Source organism: Apodemus sylvaticus, chromosome 10 (genome assembly GCF_947179515.1).
Source record: "Apodemus sylvaticus chromosome 10, mApoSyl1.1, whole genome shotgun sequence".
Classification (NCBI taxonomy): domain Eukaryota; kingdom Metazoa; phylum Chordata; class Mammalia; order Rodentia; family Muridae; genus Apodemus; species Apodemus sylvaticus.
The window spans coordinates 21,322,518-21,349,385 of NC_067481.1; the positions used below are offsets into that span (position 1 = coordinate 21,322,518).

At 46.9% G+C, this 26,868-nt stretch overlaps 1 protein-coding gene and 3 non-coding genes across 7 annotated transcripts; 1 reads left to right on the forward strand and 3 right to left on the reverse strand.

Moving 5' to 3' along the window:
* The first annotated feature begins 4,410 nt into the window (after positions 1–4,410).
* On the forward strand, positions 4,411–4,605 carry LOC127695741 (U2 spliceosomal RNA). The gene has a single exon (XR_007980099.1). It is a non-coding gene; the product is annotated as a U2 spliceosomal RNA (small nuclear RNA).
* Positions 4,606–7,475: 2,870 nt separating this feature from the next.
* Positions 7,476–7,666, reverse strand: LOC127695695 (U2 spliceosomal RNA). Its single transcript, XR_007980065.1, has one exon. It is a non-coding gene; the product is annotated as a U2 spliceosomal RNA (small nuclear RNA).
* Positions 7,667–15,185: 7,519 nt separating this feature from the next.
* On the reverse strand, positions 15,186–26,785 carry Rdm1 (RAD52 motif containing 1). 4 transcript variants are annotated; one of them, XM_052196471.1, is made up of 7 exons: positions 26,694–26,785; positions 25,381–25,560; positions 22,911–23,033; positions 22,295–22,454; positions 19,935–20,033; positions 19,146–19,231; positions 15,186–15,507 (listed from the first exon to the last, which is right to left on the reverse strand). In XM_052196471.1, exons 1-7 carry the CDS (start codon positions 26,700–26,702, stop codon positions 15,406–15,408), a joined length of 759 nt encoding a protein of 252 aa, XP_052052431.1. In that variant the 5' UTR covers positions 26,703–26,785; the 3' UTR covers positions 15,186–15,405. The 4 variants fall into 4 exon arrangements, with proteins under 4 accessions (XP_052052431.1, XP_052052433.1, XP_052052430.1 ...); XM_052196473.1 differs by lacking the exon at positions 26,694–26,785 and adding an exon at positions 26,376–26,580 and having other exon boundaries at positions 25,381–25,544; XM_052196470.1 differs by lacking the exon at positions 26,694–26,785 and adding an exon at positions 25,794–25,925.
* Positions 26,403–26,593, reverse strand: LOC127695718 (U2 spliceosomal RNA). Its single transcript, XR_007980083.1, has one exon. It is a non-coding gene; the product is annotated as a U2 spliceosomal RNA (small nuclear RNA).
* Positions 26,786–26,868: the final 83 nt, after the last annotated feature.

Consider the following 26,868-nt stretch of genomic DNA (forward strand, 5'->3'; position numbering starts at 1 on the left):
AGACAGGGTTTCCCTGTGTAGCCCTGGCTGTCCTGGAACTCACTCTGGAGACCAGGCTGTCCTCGAACTCAGAAATCTGCCTGCCTCTGCTTCCCAAGTGCTGGGATTAAAGGCGTGTGTCACCACCACCTGGCTAGCCACCATTTTCTTATGCGCATGTCTGTCTCCTCTCTATCCAGAGGCAGGGACAAAAAACAAACAAACAAACAAACAAACAAAACAAACACCTCCTTTCCCTTGTCCCCTTCCCCTTCTCCCTCATCCTCTATTCCTCTATCTCCTGTTTTTGTCTCTTAACTCCCTGCCCTCTGACCCTCTGGGGCAAATAAATCTCTGTGCTGAGAACTTAGTCTTGGGGGTCCTGAGTAGATAGGGGTCTGTTACACCCTGGACTAGAGAACTGCCTGGAGTCAGGAGTTTACATAGTCGAAGAACAAAGTTACATTGTTCACTGCCAATTGAAGGTTACCATCTGTTTTACAAAGTCTTGGCTATCTCTAGCAAAACAAGCTTTTGGCCCGTATGACCTTTTTACCTTTCATAAACAAGTTTTGTTAATGAGTTCCAGGACAGCCAGAGAAACCCTGTCTCGAAAAAAACCAAATCCAAAAAAAAAAACAAAAAACCAAAAAACAATTGTATAAGACCAAGCAATGATTAAACCAACCAAAAGCCCTTCATATTTGGATTTCCAACTTTGGTTTATAGCTCTCATAAGCACAGTAATTTAAAGATATATGTTATGTGTATGAATGTTTTATCTGCATATACACCTGCATGCCAGAAGAGGGCATCAGATCCCATTACAGACGGTTGTGAGCCACCATGTGGTTGCTGGGAACTGAACTCAGGACCTCTGGAAGCACAGTCGGTGCTCTGACACTGCTGAGCCATCTCTCCAGGCCAAATGTGTACTCTTTTTAAACAAAGACCAATCGTTCTTCATACAAGTATTTACTTATTTCTTTGTTTTGAAATTGTGTGATATAAGGACATAGTTCCAGGACAGCCAGAGACACACAGTGAATCCATATCTGAAGATAAATAAAATCAAAATAAATAAAATCGGGCTGGAGAGATAGCTCAAAGGTGACAGCGCTGGATGCTCATCTGCAGGATCCAGATTTGATTCCCAGCACCCATCTGGGGGCTACAACTATCTGTAACTGCAGTTCCGGAAGACCCGATGAATCTCAGCCTCTGCAGGCTCTGCATACAAAAGGTACAGACATTCACGAAGGCAAAACACCATATAGGGAAAATAAAAATAAACCTTTTTTTAAAAAAAAATCAGAATTGTGGAAGTGCTTCAAAAAACATGGATTTTGGGGGGACTTTTCCTGAGCTCCCAGATCAAGCCTCTGTCTCCTGCTTTGGAGTCTGCAGAGAATTGAGGTCCCCAAGTGTGGCTAGGGCTGTGTCCCCCTAGAGGGGGACAAACACCCCTGCTTCAAGCCTTACACAAGGCCATTACTACCTCTTCCTGGATAGCTCTGTCTGGCCTGGATCTCCCTCTGTCCAGGTCTTGGCCTTGAATTCAGAAATCAGCCTGTCTCTGCCTCCTAAGTGCTGAGATTAAAGGCACGTCATCACCATGTCCAGCTTAATGGAAAGAATCCAGTTAAGAGACACACTTAAAAAAGTTTGTTTGACATGTTTGTCTATTTATGTTTGGTATGTATGTATGTATGTATGTATGTATGTATGTATGTACATTTTGCGGGCCTGTTCTGATGTGGGCCTGTATACCTGTTGAGGGAGACCCGGCTGGGTGGAGGGTGCGAGTCCTTGGTCCTGTCTGGCAGCTGAAAGCGCTGAGAGGCTCCATTGTTCTGGCAAGGCGGGTTTTGATAAAAGGAGAAAGCCCGTGATTTTCAAGCTTTATTATAGAAGAACAGTGAGAGAGATGAAATCCGGCTATGGCAAGGCGTAAAGATGGGAAAGAATGAGGAAAGAGAAAGGTAAAAGAAGAGAACAAGAGAGGAGAGAGAGAGAAAGAGAGAGAGAGAGAGAGAGAAGGGCAAGAGAGGGAGGGGGGGCCAAGCATCCCTTTTATAGTGGGCCGGGCTACCTGGCTATTGCCAGGTAACTGTGAGGTACACTTCGGTCTGAACACCAGGGGCTTGGGGTGTGGCCCTAGGTGACTGATGGCCACAAAATTATGGAGTTGAGGGCCTCGAGATGTCAGTCTGGTGTCTGGGAACATGGGCAAACAGCCTTTGCTGTGCCCCCCCCCATTAAATCCACTGGGTGGCAAGGGCTCAACCAGAACACAGACTGCCTTTGAAGGTCCGACATGTTTGACAGGGCGAAAGTGCACTCCAGGGAGAAACTGGAGCTGCCTTCAAAAATGAACGTCGTAGACTCTGGGCTCTACAGTGAATTTACCTCTTATTTTCACTGTGTCTTAGTTTCCTTCTACAAATGCTATAAATGCTACGTTCAAAAGAAAATTTAGAAGGGAGGGTGCCCTTTGGCTTGCATGTCCCTATTGAGGGAAGGCAACCACGGAGGGACAGCAAGGCAGGAACTCGATCAGGGCAAGAGCCTGGAAGCCTGAGCTGATGCAGAGGCTTTAGGGAGTGCTGCTTACTGGCTTGCTCAGCCTGCTTTCTATCTGTCTCTATATCTATATCTATATCTATATCTATATCTATATCTATATCATCATCGTCGTCGTCGTCCTCGTCGTCCTATTTTGAGACAGGGTCTCTCCATCCCCTGGCTGTTCTGGATCTCCCTCTGTGGACTAGGCCTCAAACTCACAGGCCTGCCTCTGCCTCCCCAGTGCTAGGACAAAAGGCCTGCACCATCATGCCCAGTCCAGCCTTCCTTCTTCCTTACACCTCGTGCCAAGGGTCGGCACCATCTCCAGGGAACTGGATCCTCCCACATCAATCACTAATGAAGACAATCCAGGCTTGCCTACAGGCTGGTCTATTGTCCCCATTTCTCTCAAGTGAAATTCTCTCTTCCGAAAGGTCCCTTGTCACATTGACAAAAACCCAGGCAGCTGACCGAGTTTGTTAGCAGATGCACGTTTTTGTTAACTGCTACATCTAGGGTCTTTTGCTTGCGGAAGCACACTCATCTGTCTACACCCATCAGCTTCTCTCTTTTGTTGGCTTGTGTACGTACGCCAGGTGGACCTCAAATTCATTATGCAGCCAAAATCGCCTTGGTATTTTTGATCCTCCTACCTACACCCCCAAAGGACTTCGACTTCAGATATGTTACATGAGCCTGGATTTTTTTTTTGTTGCTGAGGATCAAAGCAGGTCTTTGTGCATGCCTGGGCAACCAATCATTCTACCAACTGACTCTCTCTCTCTCTCTCTCTCTCTCTCTCACACACACACACACACACACACTTTTTTTCTTTTCTTTCTTTTTTTTTTTTTTTTGGAAGTATTTCACTGTCTCAGGTTTCCAAGTACTAGAATTACACTCCTCATAATATGCTTTGCTTTTCTTTTCACCCACTACAGTACCAGAACTTTTGAAGCAGAGAGTAGGAAGAGATTCCAGGCATCCAGCACTGATCCATTCATTGATCCTGGTCCTAAAGGTCTTCCGGCCCAGAGCAGTGGTCCTTTAGTTTCCCTTCCACTGCGGAGCTCTGGCCAGCGTGGAACACTAGGTCCTCTCATGGACCAGCCTGGGGAGTTGAATATGCCTCCTCCAAAAAACCCATACCGAAGTAGTTTTGGTCTGTTTTTAAAACAAGAGGAACTGTGGGCGGAACTTTAGAAATTGCCAGGGATACACAGAGAGACCCTGTCTCAAAATATAAATGAAGAAATCCTGCTTTGCAGGGCAGGCTGAGGCAGGAGGATCACCGGGAATCGCACGCCAGTCAGTCTGAGCTTCCTGGGCGAAAGACTCCCACGTTGAAAACCGGAGGAACAAGGAAAAGAACGAAGGGGAAGGTCCGGGTCTTCCCCGCCCCCTCGCTTCATTCCTGGACCTCACCTCCGGCGAGACCCGACGCTACTAGATAAAAGAGGGGGAGAGTGTGTGGCGGGGGCTAGGTAACCTTTTGTGGTGTGGTGGGTGCTGTCAGTTCTGTGTCTGAAAGACCGTGAAGAAGAGCCTGGCAGAACCTCGGGCTTCCGTCGGTACAGCGACGCTCGGGCAGCGCCCGGCAGCGCTGAATCCGGAGGCGAGCTGGGCGGAGCATGCAAATAAGGACGCGGTCGGGTCTCCGCGGAACTCTGGGAATGAAAATCACAACAAAACCTTCTCGTCCTCTTTGGATCCTTCAGGCTTTCTCTGGCGTAAAGGTGGTGGACGCGCGATAGATGAGGAGGGTCGGTGTCGAGCACATGTTTGCGGGCGCTCGAGTGTTAGTGACCGTACGTTTAATGTGTGTGCGCTGGTGAGTGTCGCGGGCGTGTGGCGCTGTTCGGTATCGCTTCTCGGCCTTTTGGCTAAGATCAAGTGTAGTATCTGTTCTTATCAGTTTAATATCTGATACGTCCTCTATCCGAGGGCAATATATTAAATGGATTTTTGGAACTAGGAGTTGGAATAGGAGCTTGCTCCGTCCACTCCACGCATCGACCTGGTATTGCAGTACCTCCAACCCCCTCTGGGGAATAAAGATGGTCTAAAAATTAGACTTAAGTATTCTCAATCTTGCTTTCCTTCTTGTTCTTTACTTGACTTCCACTGTTCTTTCTCTGGGCTGTGAAGCTAAAGGCTTATTCTAGATAACCCTGGTCTCTATAAACTGAGGGTTTTGGTTGTTCTCTGAGGCAGTTTTACCCTTATATTTGACACGGTATTTCTCACTCCAGATCCACTACAAAAGCACTACTTCACACATAGACCACCGAACAAAACTTTTAGTCCTACCATACCAAGCAGACAATAAGATAGTAAAAACCATATTGACGGGCACTTTTAATCTCCCAGAGGGAGGAAGAGGCATAGAGAAAACCCTGACTTAAAGAACTAAAACTCTAGCCATACCCTTGGGAGGCAGAGGCAGGTGGGTTTCTGAGCTCCAGTGTAGGACCTCCTTTTGGGGAGACCCTCCACTTCATTCTCTGGATAGCAAGGACATGGGAGAGACCGACTTGATGCAAACGCATGAGGTAGTTTATTATCAGAGCTCTGGGCCGACACATACCTCACACAGGAGACAGTGGAGTCGACCCTGAGGCCCAAAAGTTAGGGGTTTATATAGGAAAAGTCAGGGGGTTTTGGTGCGGCTACACATGATTTGCTGATTCAAACATTGGCGGGGGATTCTGGCGCGCAGGGTGTTGTTTTTTTTTTTTTGTTTGTTTTTTGTTTTTTGACATACGTGCAGATCATGTAATATCAGCAATGTAGGAGGGTGGTTTATTTTTGTTAGCAGGAAGGTCACTTTGACATTAGTAAACTGCATCCAAGGGACAGGAGACAGGAGACTCCAGTCCAGATAGTGTCTGACCCATAGGAGTTTTCCCAGGCATGCCCCTTATCTTTTATGGCCGGTCTGTTTGTGGAATGGCTCAACCACAACCTTGCTTCAAGCTTGTCCAGCATGCCCGGGCTCTAGTCTGCTGCCTCAACTATGGATTCTGAAAAGTCCCAACTCCCTTCACCAGGAGGGAGTTCTTTGTATATTTCTATGCTTTAGTCCTCTGTAAAAAAACATTTTCCCCTCATTTTGCTTAACCATTTTCTTTTGTGATACAGCTGTCTTTTTACTTTCATGCAATCCTAGTTTTCCATTATTGGTTCTGTTTCATGAACGATTAGAATCCTGTGCATAAAGTCCTTATTTATAATGCCTCTAAGATGTTTTGCTTTTTTCTTGCAACAACTTGACTTTTACATCTTTTGCTGAGGTCATTTTTGCTGAGAGAGAGAGAGAGAGAGGGAGGGAAGGGGAAGGGAGGGAGGGGGAAGGGAAGGGGGAGGGAGTTCTTTGTATATTTCTATGCTTTAGTCCTCTGTAAAAAACAGCTGTCTTTTTACTTTCCTGCAACCCTTTTCATGCTTCCAGCAGACTCTTAACTAACCAAAACCTTCCCATCAAGAAGCTGGCTTTATTCTAGAGACTGGAGTTTGGTTGCCAGCACTCGTGCTGGACCGCTTACTACTCATCCACTCCAGCTCCAGGGGCTATTATGGCGCCGCACTCTCGGGTGTGCACACACACGCGAGCGCAGACACACAGAATTTTAAAATACAGGAATGCCTTTCAACAAGATAAAGGCTGTATCGCTATTCTATGCCCTGTCATTAGCACCTCTCACAAGTATTTGTAGTCTAAGAAAGGTTTGATTCAGCCTTTGGTTTAACCAGAAAACTTAGAACTCAAACACTCATCAACAATAGTGATGAGTGACAAACAATAGCAGTGGTGACAAACACTTTTAATCCCAGCAATGGAGGCAGAGGCAGGTGGGGACCCTGTGATTTGGGGGTAGGCCTGGTCTATGGTGTGAGTTCCAAAACATCCAGGACCAAACAGAAAAACTCTGTCTCAAACAGGATACACAAAAATAAAACAGACGTGATCTTATTTACATTAGCCAAAAGCAGAAAAGATCTTAGAATAAAAATGCCTTTTAAACAAGGAAGGAAGGAGGGAGGGACAGAGAGAGAAAGAGAGAGAGAGAGAGAGAGAGAGAGAGAGAGAGAGAGAGAGAGAGAGAGAGAGAGAGAGAAAGCCAGATCACGGTGTGGCTCACCCCTTTAACTTTGGCCTACTCCAGGCAAGCAGATCTGGTTTAACATAGTGCATTCTAGAACAGTCAGAGACACATAGGCCCTGACTCAAAAACAAACAAACAAAACTGGAAAAAGAAATTTAGGAAGACCCTAGAAAATAGAAATCTTCTACTACTTGTCTCCTGGCTCAAAAGAATAATGTTGAGAAAATGACTATCTTACCCAAAGCAATTTAAAGATTCAATGCAATCCCAATTAACAATTCTAGTGACTCTCCTCACAGATATGAGGGTGAAAATCTTAAAAGATTCTGGGAAGCAGAGTAATCCTGATCAAAAAGAATATTGCTGGAGTTACATCATCATACATGATTTCAACTTACAGGCAGTTTCATAGGCACAGGGACAAAACAGAATGGTACTGTCAAATTAAAATAAAAAGACCAGCAATGGAGCCAGAGGCAGGCGGAGACCCTGTGATTCGGAGGCAATATGGTGCCCGTCAATATGGTTTTTACTATCTTATTGTCTACTTGGTATGGTAGGACTAAAATTTTGTTCGGTGGTCTATGTGTGAAGTAGTGCTTTTGTAGTGGATCTGGAGTGAGAAATACCGTGTCAAATATAAGGGTAAAACTGCCTCAGAGAACAACCAAAACCCTCAGTTTATAGAGACCAGGGTTATCTAGAATAAGCCTTTAGCTTCACAGCCCAGAGAAAGAACAGTGGAAGTCAAGTAAAGAACAAGAAGGAAAAGCAAGATTGAGAATACTTAAGTCTAATTTTTAGACCATCTTTATTCCCCAGAGGGGGTGCACCGTTCCTGGAGGTACTGCAATACCAGGTCGATGCGTGGAGTGGACGGAGCAAGCTCCTATTCCAACTCCTAGTTCCAAAAATCCATTTAATATATTGTCCTCGGATAGAGGACGTATCAGATATTAAACTGATAAGAACAGATACTACACTTGATCTTAGCCAAAAGGCCGAGAAGCGATACCGAACAGCGCCACACGCCCGCGACACTCACCAGCGCACACACATTAAACGTACGGTCACTAACACTCGAGCGCCCGCAAACATGTGCTCGACACCGACCCTCCTCATCTATCGCGCGTCCACCACCTTTACGCCAGAGAAAGCCTGAAGGATCCAAAGAGGACGAGAAGGTTTTGTTGTGATTTTCATTCCCAGAGTTCCGCGGAGACCCGACCGCGTCCTTATTTGCATGCTCCGCCCAGCTCGCCTCCGGATTCAGCGCTGCCGGGCGCTGCCCGAGCGTCGCTGTACCGACGGAAGCCCGAGGTTCTGCCAGGCTCTTCTTCACGGTCTTTCAGACACAGAACTGACAGCACCCACCACACCACAAAAGGTTACCTAGCCCCCGCCACACACTCTCCCCCTCTTTTATCTAGTAGCGTCGGGTCTCGCCGGAGGTGAGGTCCAGGAATGAAGCGAGGGGGCGGGGAAGACCCGGACCTTCCCCTTCGTTCTTTTCCTTGTTCCTCCGGTTTTCAACGTGGGAGTCTTTCGCTCAGGAAGCTCAGACTGACTGGCGTGTGATTCCCGGTGATCCTCCTGCCTCAGCCTGCCGCAAAAGCTGAGTTCTTTTTTAAAAGCCTAATAAGCGGGGCTGTAGTGGGGCACCTCTGGGAGGCAAAGGCAAGCACACCTTTAGAGGAACTCTTTTGAGTTCCAGACCGATCTAGGCAACGGAGCGAGTTCCTGAACAGCCAAGGCTACGTGGACAAACCCTGTTTCGATAAAAACTAATAAATAAAAATAAAATGAGAGCCGGTGGTGGCGCACGCCTGTAATCCCAGCACTCTGGGAGGCAGAGGCAGGTGGATTTCTGAGGCCATCCTGGTCTACTGAGTGAGTTCCAGGACAGCCAGGGCTACACAGAGAAACTCTGTCTCGAAAAAACTAAATCCAAAAACCAAAATAATAATAATAATAATAATAATAATAATAAAAGCCGGGCGGTGGTGGTGCACGCCTTTAATCCCAGCACTTGGGAGGCAGAGGCAGGTGGATCTTTGAGTTCTAGGCCAGCCTGGTCTACAAAGTGAGTTCCAGGTCAGCCAGAGCTAAACAGAGAAACCCTGTCTCGAGAACATATATGATAAAATAAAAAGTAAAAAACAAACAGAATAATTACTCTGGGCCAAGTGTGTGTGGGGGGGAGGGTGGCTCAAGTCTGTAAAACCGGTATTAAGGAGGTAGAGGCAGGTAGAACTTGTAGGCCAGCTTACATAGTGAGACTATCTCAAAGAAACAAACAAGACTTTAGGCTGAGCATTTTGGCACACACCTGTTAACTGTAAGCACTCGACTTGACAGGCCTGCCTATGTTCTGCAATACATCACTATTGCTACTGTAAAGGAAAAGGAGCGCCCACTAAGGCAGGCTTTGGGTTTCTAGATAGAACAGATGTGGAAGTGAGTGTTCACTGTCCAGTGTAAAGGGAATTAACGTACCTTACCTTCACACAACATGCACATACGTACACATAATAAGCAAAACATTTTTTTCAAAGACAAAAGAGCTGGACAAACTGGCTCACACCTGGGCTCCAAGCACTTAGGAGGCAGAGACAGACAGATTGCTGAGATGTAACCAGCTGGTCCACATTGCGAGTTTTGGGCTATCCAGCTATTCACACAGACTCCAAGCAACAAAAAGATGACAGAAACAAATCAGTACATGCTGGCAAGAAATTAGACAAAAGGTGGTTCTTATATAGTGCTGCCGGAAATACAAACCAGACCAGATGGAATCAGTATTGAGGTTTATTAAAACTAACAATAGTGCTTCCACATGGCCCAGCTAGACTGGGTGTTTGCCCAAAGGACTACAGGTCAACACATCACAGGGACACATTAGTGTTTCTTACAGCCTGTGCACAACAGTTAACCAGGAATGATAAAGAAAATGCTTTGTATCTACAATGCAACTGTTTTCAACTGTAGTAACTTAGCTGTCTGCAGCAGAATCGATTCACATAATTACATTAAGCCACTCCCACAAATATTTTCTTTTACCTGTGTTCCCTATACTTCATATAGATATATAAATACACATATGAGCCGGGCGGTGGTGGCGCATGCCTTTAATCCCAGCACTTGGGAGGCAGAGGCAGGTGGATTTCTGAGTTCGAGGCCAGCCTGGTCTACAAAGTGAGTTCAGGACAGCCAGGGCTACACAGAGAAACCCCGTCTCGAAAAACCAAAAAAAAAAAAAAAAAACACATATGTAAACATGTGTACACATATTTAAGACATGACAGCAGAACATGAGTGGGGACAGAGATGAGAAAAGGGAAGGTGGGAAGGTAAGAGACAGAATGCGGATTAAACATGAAATAAATCCACACATGCAGGAAAGCTTAAATACATATCAGGACAGTGATTCTCAGCCTTCCTAATGCTGTGACCCCTTAATACAGTTCTTCATGTTGTACTGACCCCGGAACATTACTTTTTTAAAGGCTTATTTATTATATGTAAGTACACTGTAGCTGTCTTCAGACACTTTCTTCTCTCTCCGGCCCTGCTTGCTCTGGCCCAAAGGTTTATTTATTTATTTATTATATGTAAGTACACTCCAGAGGAAGGCATCAGATCTCATTATGGATGGTTGTGAGCTACCATGTTGTTGCTGGGATTTGAACTCAGACCCTTCGGAAGAGCAGTCAGTGCTCTTAACCGCTGAGCCATCTCTCCAGCCCCCCATTAAATTACTTTTGTTGCCGCTTTACAATTATAACTTTGCTACTGCTATGAATCATAATGTAAACAATTCTGATATGATCCTGATAAGCAGGAAGGACGATCTAGGTGACCCCAGGAAAAGGGTCATTCTACCCACAAGATGTCACAACCCACAGGTAGAGAACTACCGTATTAGGGAGCACAAGGCATGGGGTGGCTGTTGTCGGACAAAGCTTGTCCTGGGGAAAGGCAACACACAGGTCCTCTCATGCCAGGCAGGAACCCACAACAGACCAAAGTACAGATACCACCAAAGGCCAACCGGATAAACCAAGAATTCTACTGAGGTTACTTACAGGAGGAGAAATGACTCAAAGACAGCTTCATCACCAGGGACCACGGGAGCATGGGTGACCACTCACAAAGCTGGGAACCTGGAGCCCACCGCACAGCCTGCAGGCAGCCTGACAGATCTGAGAGGGTTCTTTTCAGGCACCTCAGTTGGAATAAACATCTTCCAAGCAGTTCTTCTTGTCTCAGAGTCTTTGTTGGCCTCAGTTGGAATAAACATCCTCTAAGCAGCTCTTCTGGTCTCAGTCTTTGCTGGTTTTCTCTTCTAAGAGTTTTCTTTGTAGCTCAGGCTCTTAGCTGAGTTTGTTTACTCTATCAGGGAGGAGCCTAGAGAATCTGATCAGTTTCAGGAACTTCCTGAAGCTATTTTGGGTTGTTTACCTTCCTGCTTAAGTGCTTCCTGCAAGATGCAAGTTTTATTTATTTATTTTTTGTTTTGTTTTTTTCCAGACAGGGTTTCTCTGTGTAGCCCTGGCTGTCCTGGAACTCACTTTGTAGACCAGACTGGCCTTGAACTCAGAAATCTGCCGGCCTCTGCCTCCCAAATGCTGGGATTAAAAGCGTGCGCCACCACCACCCAGCAAGAGGCAAGTTTTAATCTGCAAGGGAACTGTTCTGTGATGACTCCTTGTACAATCCAGTGCTTGGGAGATGGATGCAGAAAAAATGTGAATTTTAGGGCCAGTCTGGGTAGCACAGTAAGTTTTCAAGACATTAGCTGAGGAGTTCAAGTTTACAAGACTGGTGGGGAAGGAGGGAAGGAGGGAGGAAGGGAGAAAGGGAGGGAAAGAGAGAAAGAAGGAGAGGGAGAGAAGAGAGAGAGGAGAGGAGAGGGAGAGGAGAGGGAGAGGAGAGGGAGAGGAGAGGGAGAGAAATATGAGGGTTCAGATATCCAGCTCAGTCTCTTTTGGGTCTGGGTGGTTCAGAGACTCACCAATCTGACCACGAATGTATTTTAACAGAGAAGGGATTTTTATTCAGATATCAGCAGCAAGGCTATGCTGTAGAGACCCCAGATTCCCCAAATACAGCACAGAGCCACGTGGGTTTATAAACACAAAGAACATCAAATTACAAAAATTTTGTTTTGCAAACAGATGTTTCACAGGCATCCTAGTGGTTTTTTTATTTTTGTTTAAGGCAAGGTTTCTTTGTGTAGCCCTGGCTGTCCTGGAACTCACTCTGTAGACCAAGCTAGCCTCAAACTCAGAGATCCACCTGCCTCTGTCTCTTGAATGCTGGGACTAAAGCTGTGTCTCACCACTGACCAGCACAAAAATAACCCATAATACTTTTTAACATTTGAAGTCCAATTTTACTTTATGATTCTCTTTAAGCACAGTAACTTTTAAACTTTTTTTTTAATTTTAAAATTTTCTTGCCTGGCAGTGGTGGCACACACCTTTAATCCCAGCATTTGGGAGGCAGAGGTAGGCAGATTTCTGAGTCTGCCTGGTCTACAGAATGAGTTCCAGGTCAGCCAGGGCTACACAGAGAAACCCTGTCTTGAAAAACAAAAAAAGCCGGTGTGTGTGTGTGTGTGTGTGCCTGTAATCCCAGCACTCTGGGAGGAAGAGGCAGATGGATTTCTGAGTTTGAGGCCAGCCTGGTCTACAGAGTGAGTTCCAGGACAGCCAGAGCTACACAGAGAAACCCTCTCTCAAAAAACCAAAAAAAAAAAAAAAAAAAAAAAAAAATAGTTCTTAGGTGCATTGGTGTTTTGCATGTGTGTGTGTGTGTGTGTGTGTGTGTGTGTGAGAGAGAGAGAGAGAGAGAGAGAGAGAGAGAGAGAGATCTCCTAAGATCTAGAACTGGAACTGCCATGTGGATGCTGGGAATTGAACTCAGGTCTAACCTTAATTTTAAGCTTTTAAACAAGTTATAGAGAATTTACCAATTTGATGAAATATCTAAGACAGGATCTTGTGGATGAAAATTCCCCCCCCCCCCAAACAAGCAGTGTTTGGCTCCACCCACAGCTGGTAGGGGTTTATAAGGCAAAGAACACAAAGTTATATCTGTCTACAGTGCAAGGAGATCATCTTAGGCAAAACAAGATTTTGTTTACAGAATCAGAAACAGCAATTGTCCTTAAGACAACAATTTTGCATAAACAACCATGTTGTTAAAACTGGGACAAGACCTACCAGGGCAGCAGAGGTGCTGATGGAAGTTAGAAACAAAAACAAGTTAAGACCTCCAGAATCCACGGCCCAGGCATAAGGCAGGCCAGGGACAAGCCCAGACAACTGGGGCCTTCTCAAGGTTGTTAGAATAGCAGGATGATCCACCCAAGGTCTTTAAAACTTTACAGAAACTAGCCAGCCAGAAAGATAAAAAGTAGCCTAAACAACCTCTGCTGAGTCACGGGCCATCTGGGCTCCCTCCCCTCACCCTCTCTTTTCTTGAGTAGTTTAAAGTTAACTAGATCCTCTGCTAACAAGATAAGTTTCCCACTCCCCTACATTCTACTATCCATACTACCTGCTGATGTAATTGTATGCCAATTACTCCCTCAATGTATGAATTGACTAATTATGTAAAGCGCTTGAAACCCCCTTGCCTTTTCCCATATAAACCCCTAGCTTTTGAGCCTGGGGCGGACTGCTTTGTCTCTTGCACGAGACGTGTAGGCCCTGAGCTCCGCAATTAAACTGCCTCGTGTTTTTGCATCAAGCCGGTCTCTCCCGTTTCCTTGGGTGTGCGCTGACCCGAGACTGGAGTGGGGTCTCCCCGTTCGGGGGGGGTTCTACAGTGCACTTAAGCTTAGCACTTGGGAGGGAGATGGCAGGCTACAAGAGAACTGGTTCCCAAAACATGTGTTTGGGGGAAGGGGCTTAGGGGATCTGGAAAGAAGGCTCGGCAGTTAAAAGCACTTGCTGCCCTATCAGATGACCAGAGTATGGGTCCCAGCCCTCTGGTCAGCTGGCTCACAACTGCCCATATATAAATTCATCTTAGGATCTGGCGCCATCTTCTGGCTCCATGGACACATACGCGCGCGCGCGCGCGCGCACACACACAAAACATTTCTTTTTGTTTTTGTTTTGTTTTGGTTTTTGGATTTGGTTTTTTCGAGACAGAGTTTCTCTGTGTAGCCCTGGCTGTCCTGGAACTCACTCTGTAGACCAGGCTGGCCTCAAACTCAGAAATCCACCTGCCTCTGCCTCCCAGAGTGCTGGGATTACAGGCGTGCGCCACCACCGCCAGGCTACAAAACACATTTCTAAAAAGCAGTGCTGATTTTTGTTGTTCAGGGGCTTTGTTTGTTCTTATAAAGGACATTTAATTGGGGCTGGCTTACGGGTTCCGAGGTTCCGTCCATTTTCATCAAGCCAAGAACATGGCAGCATCCCGGCCCGCATGGTGCATGAGGAGCTAAGAGTTGTACATCTTCATCTGAAGGCTAACATCATTTGTTGTTGCTGTTTTTAAGATTTATTTTATGTGTATGAGTGCTTTGCCTACATGTATGTCTGTTTGCCACATGCATGCATGGTACTTACAGAAATGGTGAGCCTCCATGTGGGTGCTGAGAATCGAACCCGGGTCCTTTGCAAGCACAGTGCTCTTATTACTGCCAACTCTGCAGGCCTTAAGCAATACTGTTGATACTCACCTTGAATTCGCTGGTTTGGAGTTCGACCTTAGCTTATCATTGCTAAACTAGATCCTTCTTCGATTCCTGCTGAAACAATAACTTCTGCTTCTATTGAACTCTTGGATTAGCTACCTGGAAGGGGAGCAAGTCTTTTACACCGCTGGTTATCTCAACGGATCCAGACCAGAGTCGGGACCCTGGAGTGAGAGAGGGTGGAGCCATTTTTGTTTTTTTTTTTGTTTGTTTGTTTTTTTGGATTTGGTTTTTTTCCAGACAGGGTTTCTCTGTGTAGTCTTGGCTGTCCTGGAACTCAGAAATCCGCCTGCCTCTGCCTCCCAGAGTGCTGGGATTACAGGCATGTGCCACCACCGCCTGGCACGGATCCATATTTTGATGGCCATCTAGCACTGGAACTAACTGTGGGACCCTCAGGAGTGAGTCAGCTAGTAGAGCACCTTCTGGGGTGGAGCAGCCAACTGACCCGGTTCAGGTTGTGGCTCCCCAGAGGAGCTGGTATCTTGGATTATCTAAGAGGCAAGAGTGGACCCAAGATCTTCAAAGTGTGTGGGGGTGTCAAAGCCAAGAACCAAGTTTGACTACACAAGTACGTGTGTGTGTGTGTGTGTGTGTGTGTGTGTGTGTATGTACATGTGTGCACATACACATACATTGAATAACATATAAAAAACAGCCAGGTGCTGTTTCTCCTTAGGGGAATCCACTTTCTCCTTGGGGCTCACAGGACAAGTGGATTAGGCTGGACCTTCAAGACACAGCCCCACTAGTAGACCATAAACCTTGCTGAAGCTCCCTGAAGTCTGGGACCCAAACCACACACTACTGTCCACACCTTTGTTAGGCAGCCTTTATTAGGATTCTGTATGGGGAGCCTTTTCCCACCGCACTGACAGGGCTCAAGCCCCTCTAGACCTCTCCCAAGGCACCCTCCTACACAGTGCAGCAGGATCTAGGCTTCGTAGTGTGTGCTTAGGGATGCCAGCAACCCAATGACTGCAAACCAGAGCTTCCTGTCAAAGTCAGACGCCAGGTCCTCCGACATGGTCGGAGCTGCTAGTGCAGTTCGCAGAGCTTCAGGTCTTCCTCCTCCAGGCTGAAATCTGAGAGACATTCTTCCTCCCTTTGGCTGGGCTGACTGCCAGGAAAGCAGCGGACCTGCAAGATGAAGGCCCATCAGGAGGGCGGGAGAATTCAGGCTGCGGTTGCTCTGGTGTCGCTGTTCTGTTCGCTGTTCGGCTAGCCACTCACCATCAGGTATCCTGTTTCCTCACTCACACCCAGACCCCACCTTTCCCCCACAGGCATAGATACCACTTCACAAGAGATTCTCCTTACACACTGGACTGCCACGGAGAAGCTAAGTAGCTGACCTCCTTCAGAGCTGGGTTTTTTGTTTTGTTTTGTTTTTTGATTGTTTTTGTTTTTTTGATTTCTTGGATTTGGTTTTTTCAAGACAGGGTTTCTCTGTACAGCTCCGGCTGTCCTGAAACTCACTCTGTAGACCAGGCTAGCCTCCAGCTCAGAAATCCGCCTGTCTCTGCCTCCCAGAGTGCTGGGATTACAGGTGTATGCTACCACAGCCCAGCCAGAGCTGATTTTATAATCTGTATTGTGAGTTGCAAAAAAAAAAAAAAAAAAAAAAAAGGCCGGAGAGATGGCTCGACAGTCAAGAGCATGTACTGTCTTTCCAGAGGATCTGGGTTCAGTTCCCAGGACTCACCTGTAACCCTAGCTTCAATGGATCTGATGCCTCTGGCTTCTTAAGACATCTTCACTCACATGCACAGAACCACACATACCAGGGTCCCGACATGGCTGGACATGAAGTGTGTGCTGGAATTTATTCTAACATGGTTGGACATGAAGCGTGTGCTGGAATTTATTCTAACAGTCCCCTCTTCTATGGGTGAATCTACTGCTGACTTGCTTCCTCCTGTATTCAGAGAGCCAGACTTGTATCTATTTTTTTTTCTTTTTTCTTTTTTGGTTTTTTTCCAGACAGGGTTTCTCTGGCTGTCCTGGAACTCACTCTGTAGACCAGGCTGGCCTCGAACTCAGAAATCTGCTTGCCTCTGCCTCCCAAGTGTGTATTTTTTTAATATACATATAACTTACCTTACGCCCACTGGTGTTCTGCCTGTATGTATGTCTGTGTGAGGGTGTCAGCAGCCCTGGAACTGGAGTTACAGACAGGTGTGAGCTGCCATGTGGGTGCTGGAAATTGAACCCAGGTCCTCTGGAAAAGCAGCCAATGCTCTTAACCACTAAGCCATCTCTCCAGCCCCAAGCTGGACTTATTTGAGAGACAGAGTTTCACTGAGTAGTCCTGGATGACTTGGGTCTCATTATGTAGACTAGACTAGCCTCAAACTCACAAATATCCACTTGCCTCTGTCTCCTGAGTATTGAAATTGAAGGTGTGCTCCACCACACAGGGCAAAAGCTGGACCTCTTGAAAGTAGGAAAAGTTTCACTGGGAATGTAGCTCATATGGGTAGCGTGCACACCTAGTGTCTTAGTCACTGTTCTATTGCCCTGAAGAGACACCACGGCAGCTCTTAGAAAGGAAGGCGTTCAATCGTGGCCTGCTTACAGTTTAGAGAGCTAGTTCATTACCCCGGCAAGGAGCAGGGCCACACACAAGGCAGGCGTGCTGCAGGAGAAGTAGCTGAGTGCTATGTTCTGATCCACAAACAGGCAGGCAGAGTGAGACACTGGGCCTGGTGTCAGCTCTTGAATCTCCAAGTCCAATCCCGGTGACACCCTTTCTCAACAAGTCACGCTTCCTAGTCCTTAAGGGTTAGAGGACCAAGCATGCAAACCTATGAGCCCATGGGGGCGTTTTCAGTCCAACTCCCACCCAGTATGCACGAGGCACTAGACCACGTTTGGCAGTACAAACCTGTAAGTCCGACATTATGGGGGGGATAGTATGGGAACCAAAGTTCAAGGCCAGCCTAGGCCACTTAAGACCCTGCCTAAAAAAACAAACAACTTTGATGGGCAGAGTAGCACAAGCCTTTTATCTCAGCACTGGGAGCAGAGGCAGGGGGAGCTCTGTGCGTTCTAGGCTAACATGATCTGCATAGTGACTCTAGGACAGTCATAGTTACATAGTGAGACTCTGTCTTGGAACAACACAAAACAAACAAACAGAAATATTCTAAAATGGAGATCCTATTGGCCATAATTTAGTAGAAAAACCTAACTAGTATGGTATCCAAGCAAAAAGACTACAGGGGAAAACTGACTCCACAAAATAGTTTCCTGAAACCCACGTGCTTAGCATACACAAGTGTGCGTGAGCACACACCCCCACGCACACTCACGGAGGGATGCCAGATAAAAGAATAAGTCACCAGCCCAGCCCGAGGTTGGCCTACCAGCCAGGGCGTCGACAGCCCGCTCTAACCTCTCTGGAGCCACGCTACCGTGTTGAAGGAGCTTCTGTTTGCATGTGTCTCTGCTGAATTCCTTTCAGCAAGAAGACCAGAAACATTTACCCAGGAACTCCATCCAAGCTGAACTAAATCACTGCTTCTCCCAGGATGAACTTTACTTTTTGAGATGGTGACCACTCTAACTTTCAAACCAAACCACTTCAAAGCTCTGGGGTGTGTTAAATAATCAGAGTCCCCAAGTGACATTCCTAGGACACAGAGCACATTTCAGCCTCACACATTTAAGGATATCTTCTATGTAATAAATAGCGACTGTTTTCTTGAGATGACTTTGGCAATTTATCCTCTGATTAAAACCTTTCATATAACTGATGGATAGGAAGGTCTTTGGTAAAATCACCTTCTGGAGAGAAGGGGGAATGCAGGATTTAGATAATACACTGTATCAGAAAGAGAGGAGCTTCTCTGGCCATAGCACATCAGAGAACTGCCCAGTTACTTGGCTCTTAGGATCCTTTGAGGAAGTTCTAGAAAGATCTCTGTATAGGTAGCCTTCGCCAAGGATTCAGGAACCTCTCACCCATTCCAGGGCCACAGTCATAGCCACACTCTCAGGGACCTCAGCTCTCTCCAGACTCCAAACAAGGGGTTCAGGAAAAGCTCCCCAAATGGTCTGTACTTCAAAACACAAACCACTTCCCAGTCTGTGTTTCCTTTTTTTTTTTTAATTTCATTTAATGTATGACTGCTCTGCTGCAAGTACACCAGCAGGCCAGCAGAGGGCATCAGATCTTAATAGATGGTTGTGAGCCATCATGTGGGTGCTGAGAATTGAACTCAGGACCTCTGGAAGAGCAGCCAGTGCTCTTTTTTTTTTTTAAAGATTTATTTATTAGTATATGTAAGTACACTGTAGCTGTCTTCAGACCCTCCAGAAGAGGATATAAGATCTCATCAATGCGGGCTGGTGAGATGGCTCAGCGGGTGAGAGCACTGACTGCTCTCATGAAGGTCCTGAGTTCAAATCCCAGCAACCACATGGTGGCTCACAACCATTTGTACAGCTACAGTGTACTCATAGACATAAAACAAACAAACAAACAAACAAACAAATAAATAAATTGCTAAAAAAAAAAAAAGATCTCATCAATGGATGGATATGAGCCACCACGTGGTTGCTGGGATTTGAACTCAGGACCTTTGGAAGAGCATTCAGTGCTCTTAAACACTGAGCCATGTCTCCAGCCCCCCAGCCAGTGCTCTTAGACCACTGAGGTATCTCTCCATCCCAAGTCTAAAGTTTCTAAGGAATGCTACACAGTGCATTCTTCCAGAACCTGCTGGCCGCTTTGGTCTCAGCTACAGAAGCCTCGGGCTTTGGTCACCACGTACCTGGATTAAATTCTGCAGTTCTTCTTCAATTCTGGCATCTAGATCCTCTTCCATGGCTCTGTACTCCACTGCGATCCTGCCACTTTCTGAGAGAAAGACGGAAAGCTCAGAGTTGTTCACATTCTCAAACTCCCCATGTCCAACAGTCGCACCCAATGAGCAGTTACTGTTCCTAAAACCTAAAGAAAAGATAGTTCTAGAAATGACTCATCCTACACTGCAGTTATTAACAGAACCATCTGCTTAAAGAATGCATGAGCAGGGTCAGGCATGGTGGTGCACCCAGGAGATACAGGCAGGAGGGTCTATGTGAGTTTGAGGCCAGCCTGGTCTACATATTGAGCTACAGGGCTATACTGGGAGACACTACTTAAAAAGGTATGAGATAGCAAATACGCTTAGTTCAGACAATTTTGGCAGAATTAAGGTGATAACAAGAAATTAGATATAAAAATGGCTGAAGACAGAGGTGTATCAGGCAAAGCAAATTCAAACCAGGAAAGGAGAGCACTGGTTCAGCAAGAGGGAGACAGCCGGCCTTTTGTGTGTGTGTGTGTGTGTGTGTGTGTGTGTGTGTGTGTGTGTGACAGGGTTTCTCTGTGACACCCTAGCTATCTTGGAACTCACTCTAAAGACCTGGCTGGAATTGAACTCAGATCCACCTGCCTCTGCTTCCCCAGTGCTGAGATTAAAGGCATGCACCACTATGTAGGCTGGCAAGATTAATATTTTAAAATAACTTTCTGCTCCCTGAGACCTAGGCACTCAGGACAATGAGGAAACACTCACCTAGGACCACGATAGTCAGCCTCTGGAAGGCATCTGACAAGGCCGCCTGGAAGGCAAGTTTCTGAGCTGTCTTCCTCTTTGTAAGAAGCGATGACTGTCCTGGGTCCAACCAAACAGAAGAATTGCAAACACCCGAATGGGGGCTGATGCTGTTTGCTACAGCAGTGTTGAGATAACAGCCTGGACACCACCCTGACATGTCCACAGCCCAGCTGTGAGCTGGCCTGAGACAGTGGGCTATTATCTTCTAGGTGGCCGAAAAGAGGTAAGCTCCAGGTTCAGGGAGAAACCCTGCCTCAAAAGAATAAACAGAAATAGAGGAAGATGCCCAATGCCCTCTTCTGGCTTCTGGGCTGACACACACAGGCCCATGTACGGTGTGCATACATACACACATTTACACACACTACACACAAATATATCATACACACAAAATAAAAAAATAAGTAACTATAAGGTCCTGCACCTCTCCTGGGCAGCATGGTAGAACTGACCCTGGTGACCGGGTTGTGGGGAGCTGGCCCGAAGGGTGTGAGCATGGGAGAGATAGCCTCTTAACCTGCCTGCCACGTAGCTGTGTGGGAAGGAGAGATGCCCTCTCCCACCCTCAGCCCGTTACCTACAGCAAGTGGGAAAGCTGGTCATAATGGTGGAAGATCTGACCCAGCCCCCACCTGCTGCAGCACTGGGGAGAGCGGGGGCCCTGTACCTTGCCTGGGCAGCACAGTACAGCTGACCCTGGTGGCATGGGCGAGGGTGAGCCAGCATCAAGGGCAGGAGAGCAGAGCTGGCTGGCTCTGCCTCTTGCTGGCTACACCAGTGGTGTGGGTGCAGAAGAGCTGTCAGGGAGACCAACTCAGATACCATCTCAGGCCCAGATTCACCCCAACATCTACCCATCTATGAAGGACTGGAGCACTGAGGGGGCCTGTCTTACAGATCCAAAGCTGCAGGATCTCCAACACAATGCAGAACAACAGGAGGTCTGAGAGGAGTCCCCAGGAGCTTCCAGTATTGTTGGTGTAGCGGGAGCCAGAGGCCTCCAACCAGACCATTGACTCACAGCAATGAATGAACATTTGCAAGCAAAGAAGAGTGGACAACAAGGTGGATTGTGGGACGCACTGTGACACCCTGCAGCTTCCACAGTGAGATTTTTTTTTTTTCTCTGTTGGAGGAGAGGCTGCAAGGGTCGGGGGCAGAAAAGAGATGAGTGGAATTGGGGTTCATGATGTGAACTTTATAAAGAACCAATAAAAGTTTTTTTAAAAAGTAAATATTTAAACAGATAACAACTGGTCTTTCAAAAGGAAGCACACTTGTGGCTCATTCTTCGGTCATTATTTGAGCAGCTGAAGGAATGCGGAGCACTGGCTGCAAGGCCCGGCTGGGGGCCGGCATGACGGGACACGTTATTTTATAGGCCCAGTGTACTCCTCGAAGTTCTTGCTATAATAACCATGGGACTCAAATGAGGAATGGGTACAAGTCTCATCTCACTTCCAATTTCAAGTTGATGGGACAGAAGCTATTATACCCTGTGGACCCTTCCTGCTGAGGCGCAGGGCTTGGATTCTGCTGAGCAGGGTTAGGTGATAGAACAGGGTCTGGTGAAGAATCCACAATGGGTGTTATCGATCCAGCAGCCTCGGGAGCCTACTCCACCCCGCCACTAATGCCCTTGCCTCTGACTTAGACCCCTCCTGCTGAAGACCATGGAGTCTAGAAGAAAAACCTCAACATCAACTGGAATACCTTTTTATAATGGGCTTTTACCTGCTCAGGCCATTCCATTAGCAGGCAGAGGATTGGGTGTCTGTCTATACAGAAGTTTAGATAACAATAAATGATGAGTCTGTACGTCTGTCCCTCTGTGTACACAAGAGAGGCATCAGAGCCTACTGGATCTGCAGACAGGCCACCTGAGCTGAGTGCTGGATAGAATTCAGGTCCTTTACAACAAAAGTACAGGCTTAGGTACTGAGCCATTTCTCCTGTCCTAGAGCAGGGTTTTGCTGAGATAATTGAAGACTAAGATAAAGGACTCTGGCCAATTATTTCAACCTAAAGCAAGCGCTTGATCAAAAACTAGAGACACACGATTCCCCTAAGCCTCTGGGCAGGAGGGCAGTTCTGTTGTAATGTAAAGGGTTTATCAGGCATAGGTTTAAGGTGAAAGTCTCTATTACAAGGCATAACAATTATGCCTAAGACTTCAGTCTAGTCTAGTCCACCTAGGCTTTGGAAGGGCCTGACTAGTATCTGACAAAGAGTAGAGAGAAGGAAGGAAGAAAAGACAGAGAGACAGACAGACCTGTGACATATCCGCCCCTGCTGCCCTCCCTGAGCCAAAGACTCACCTTCCTCCAGCTGGTGAAGAGGCTCCTCAGAGATGCCAACTCCAGGGCTCCTGCACCCATAGGACGGCAACACCACCTCTACAGCGCAGAAGAACTGGGGGTTCTGCTTCTGCATGGGCATGGCGAGAGTTGCATCCTCCAGTCCAGAGAGCTCCTGCAGCTGGGAGGAGTTGGTTAAGTCCTAGGATTTCCTTATCTCTGAGAACCAAGCCCAAAACTTCGCCCCTACTAGGCAAGCTCTCCACTACTCAGCCCCAGCGTCAGCCCCAGCTTGCTTGAGAATTCAATGGAGAAAAAAAAACTAACCCCCAAATACCTGCTAACAGCGGGAGCATCCTATAGCTGCATAAACAAGTAAGGTTTGTAAAGGAATGCTGCTCGGTCGGCCACAACTTACTAAACACACCAACACTGGAGAAACTATGAACTCCATCTGCCAGTGAACTGGGATGGGCATTCTAAACTCTCCAGACTGGACCAGGTCAAACACATCGACTTAGCCTCACATAGTTGACCCCTGACATGCCCTCCCCACAGCCCTGTAAAATCCTCCCTGAAGTCCAGGATTATAATGTGCAAGGGGGAATGCTGTTAGTCAAAAATGTGCAAGGTTTACCTTGACAATCCTTTTTGACCATCCATTGAAGCCGAAATAGTAATTTGCCAGTTCCTGGCATCGTGAGCTGTTTAGGGCAAAGGTCTGATGCTGCAGTGCCTTATGTCTGGTGCCAAGACGAACCTGCAGTCCAGAGAGAGAGAGAGAGAGAGAGAGAGAGAGAGAGAGAGAGAGAGAGAGAGAGCAGTTGATAAGGGATTGTTTAGCATGCATGAAAATTTAAATTAAATTCCAGGACAGGATAAGCGTGGCATGGAGACACTCTCACGAGTTCAAAGTCATCTTTCCCTGATCATAGCCAGTACAAGATGCATTCTGTGCCTAAAACTGTACCTTAATAGCTGAGCAATTAAATGATGTATCTTTATTCCCTATGCTAATGTGGCCACCTCTCCGCCCCATGCCATGATACTTGGATGTTACTATTGACCTGGCCTGAGAACCCTTCAAGCTCCAGCTCCTCCATCACCTCAGATGACCACTCTCACTTCCCAATAGTTCCTTGAATTGTTTTTAAGTAATATTGAATATTGGATTTGTCATGTACTTTGTGTGTATGTGTTTGTGTGTGTTTTGCCTGCATGTATGCCTGTGTACCATGTGCAGCCTGGAGGCCAGAAGAGGGTGTAGGAACCCTTGGAACTGTACTTAGTAGAACTGATTGTGAACCATCATGTGGGTGTTAAAAATTGAACTTGTAAGCTGGGCGGTGGTGGCGCACGCCTGTAATCCCAGCACTTGGGAGGCAGAGGCAGGCGGATTTCTGAGTTCAAGGCCAGCCTTGTCTACAGAGTGAGTTCCAGGACAGCTAGGACTTCACAGAGAAACCCTGTCTCCAAAAAAAAAAAAAAAAAAGAAAGAAAAGAAAAAAGAAAAAGAAATTGAACTTGTAGCTGGACAGTGATGGCGCACGCCTGTAATCCCAGCACTCTGGAATTTACAGGCAGAGGCAGGAGGGTTTCTGAATTTGAGGCCAGCCTGGTCTACAGAGTGAGTTCCAGGACAGCCAGGGCTACACAGAGAAACCCTGTCTCAGAAAAAAAAAAAAAAAAAAAAAAAAAAAAAAAAAAAGGAAATTGAACTTGTGCTCTTAATGACTAAGCCATCTCTCAAACACCAGTATCACATTTCCTTCATCTCTCTATGAGAACCTAAAGTTTACGAAATGATCTGTCTCAAGAGTGCTGGAGACTTACCGATTTGTAATCTTCCTAGTTCCACATACAATAGCTAAATGGCTGAGACATGGTCATATGTTAGAAACATACCAATCTAAGTCATTAAAGAATGACTAGCAGGCAAATCACTTCAGTACTTGGAAGTAGATGATCTGAGATAGGAAAAGGTCTTGAACAGCCCGGCGCTGATCTTCTTATTCATGCCCATATTACTTTTCTCCTCCATTGAACCTTGATTGAATTTGAGAACTCTAGTCAGTGGTGACCCCAAGTGTACTATCTCTACTTCCATACTTGGTTCAAGACCTTTTCCTATCTCAGATCATCCACTGCCCGCATCTCCTACATTTTCTATACTAGTAGGAGAGACAATGACCAGGATCTCTCTGGGCTTGTGGTATATATCCATACGTTAATTTCCCCCCGTCTCTGTGTTAGCACACGGAAGATGAGAGCTTTTCTGTTGAACGAAGGCCCTCATGCTCACCATGCTCTACCATGGGCGGTGGTGGCGCACGCCTGTGATCCCAGCACTCTGGGGGGGGGGGGGGAGAAGCAGGTCAGCAGCAAGTAGGTACATCAAAACTGGCCAATCAGAAATTGGAAGGACAGCTGGGCGGTAGTGGCACACGCCTTTAATCCCAGCACTTGGGAGGCAAAGTCAGGCAGATTTCTGAGTTCGAGACCAGCCTGGTCTACAGAGTGAGTTCCAGGACAGCCAGGGCTACACAGAGAAACAAAAAACAAAACAAAACCAGAGAGAGAGAGAGAGAGAGAGAGAGAGAGAGAGAGAAATCGAAAGGACAGGTGATGGCATTGAGGGACATAGTGGGATGTTGTGTTGTGGCTCTGGGAAGGTTAACCGGGTGTGATGTTAATATGATTGAGAACTACAATGTTAAAGGATGCTTTCCCCACCGCAGAGACCTGAAGGAAGTTCTGTTTAATAACAATGACAATAAAGCATCCATTACATTAGAACTGGCAGTTGGTCAAAAGCACACATTTTAAGCCCAAATAAAATAGAAAAAGCTTATGAATATTTCTTAAATGTAAAGGCAACATATGACATGGGATTTTCATCGGAACACGGGTTTGACCACAGTTACTCCCATGATGAACCTTTTATCACCTAACCATCCTGGAGTTTCTCCACCTAGAAGCGCTCCTGGGGCCAAGAGGCTCAGTGAAAACGCATCTGGAAGCTCTGTGTGAACCAAGGAGCCAAACAAACTTTAGCTTACTCACTGCAGAACTAGGAGCATTATTCAGAATCCTGCATTTGCACACACCTTCACCGGTGATGTCTGAAAAAGAGGCTCTCCGTCGCATGCCTTTTGGGCTCTCTGTGCGTCCCTCGAGGAGTAAAACTTGATGATGGCGTAGAAACCAGGACGGGCCACAGCAGCGTTCGGGAAGACCCGGACTGAATACAGAAGGCCAAACTGGGAGAACACTGTGGACAGAGAATGCTGTGGGAGGCCCACGAATGAGTGCTGATCCCCTCCCTACCTCACGTCAAACCCAGATCCCGCCTTCTCCACTGGGATCACTAACGCGGAGCTTTATCTAAGGGGGAGACAAGCCCTGGTGGCTAAGGATGCCCCGCTGGCTCCCTGCGACCCTCCCTCAGCGCGGGCCCACGCCTCCTGTTCCCCGGCCACCGCCCCCTGCCCTCTCTTCCTCCCTCCGCGCGGCCCCTCACACTTAAGGCCTCGGCTGGAGGACCAGCGCTCAACTCCCACACCAGCAAAACTTTGTCGCTCTGGGTGGGAACTACGAAAGAGATCAACTCCGCCATGGTAAAGCCAGTGCGCCTGCGCAAGCAACTACCGCGAAATTTAAACCCTAGCAATGAGGGGCAGGACGAAACAAGTAAAAGGCGGAGCCAAACCACCACGCCTTCCTTAAGACTTCCCACCTTTCCACAAAGCACGTAATTTCCACCCCACAAATTATTTAAATTTGCCCCAGTGCCACAGTCTTGTTATAACACCCGACACGCCCGCTCGCATCCAACTGAGCGCTAAATGAGTTAGCGTGTTGACAAAGCTTCAAGACTGGCTGTTTTTTACGTCTAGAATGAAGCTTTCTGCACTTCTGAGAACAGTTGTGTACCTGGCCACAAACTTAAGTAACTTAAAATTATGGAAAGAGCTGGGTAGACGGCTCAACAGCTGAGAGAACTGACTGCTTCTACGTGGAAGTTGAGAGAAAGTACAAACTCCAGTAACCACACGAAACCTTATAAGAAAGTGTGCTAGAACGGAAGGATTTACAAACTTACTATTTTTAGACCATCTTTATTCCCCAAAGGGGGTGCACCGTTCCTGGAGGTACTGCAATACCAGGTCGATGCGTGGAGTGGACGGAGCAAGCTCCTATTCCAACTCCTAGCTCCAAAAATCCATTTAATATATTGTCCTCGGATAGAGGACGTATCAGATATTAAACTGATAAGAACAGATACTACACTTGATCTTAGCCAAAAGGCCGAGAAGCGATACCGAGGGTTGACACACGCTCGCAACACTAACCAGCGCACACACCTTTAACTCACGGGCACTGACACTCGAGCGCCTACAAATACGCGCTCGACACTGACCCTCCTCATCTATTGCGTATCCACCACCTTTACGCCAGAGAAAGCCAGAAGGATCCAAGGAGGCCGAGACGTTGCTGTTGTGCTTATTTGTTTTTTGCTCCCAGAGTTCCTTAGAGGACTTATTTGCAAGCCCCGCCCAACCACGCCGGAAGCCGGAACCTTGATTGCTTGACTG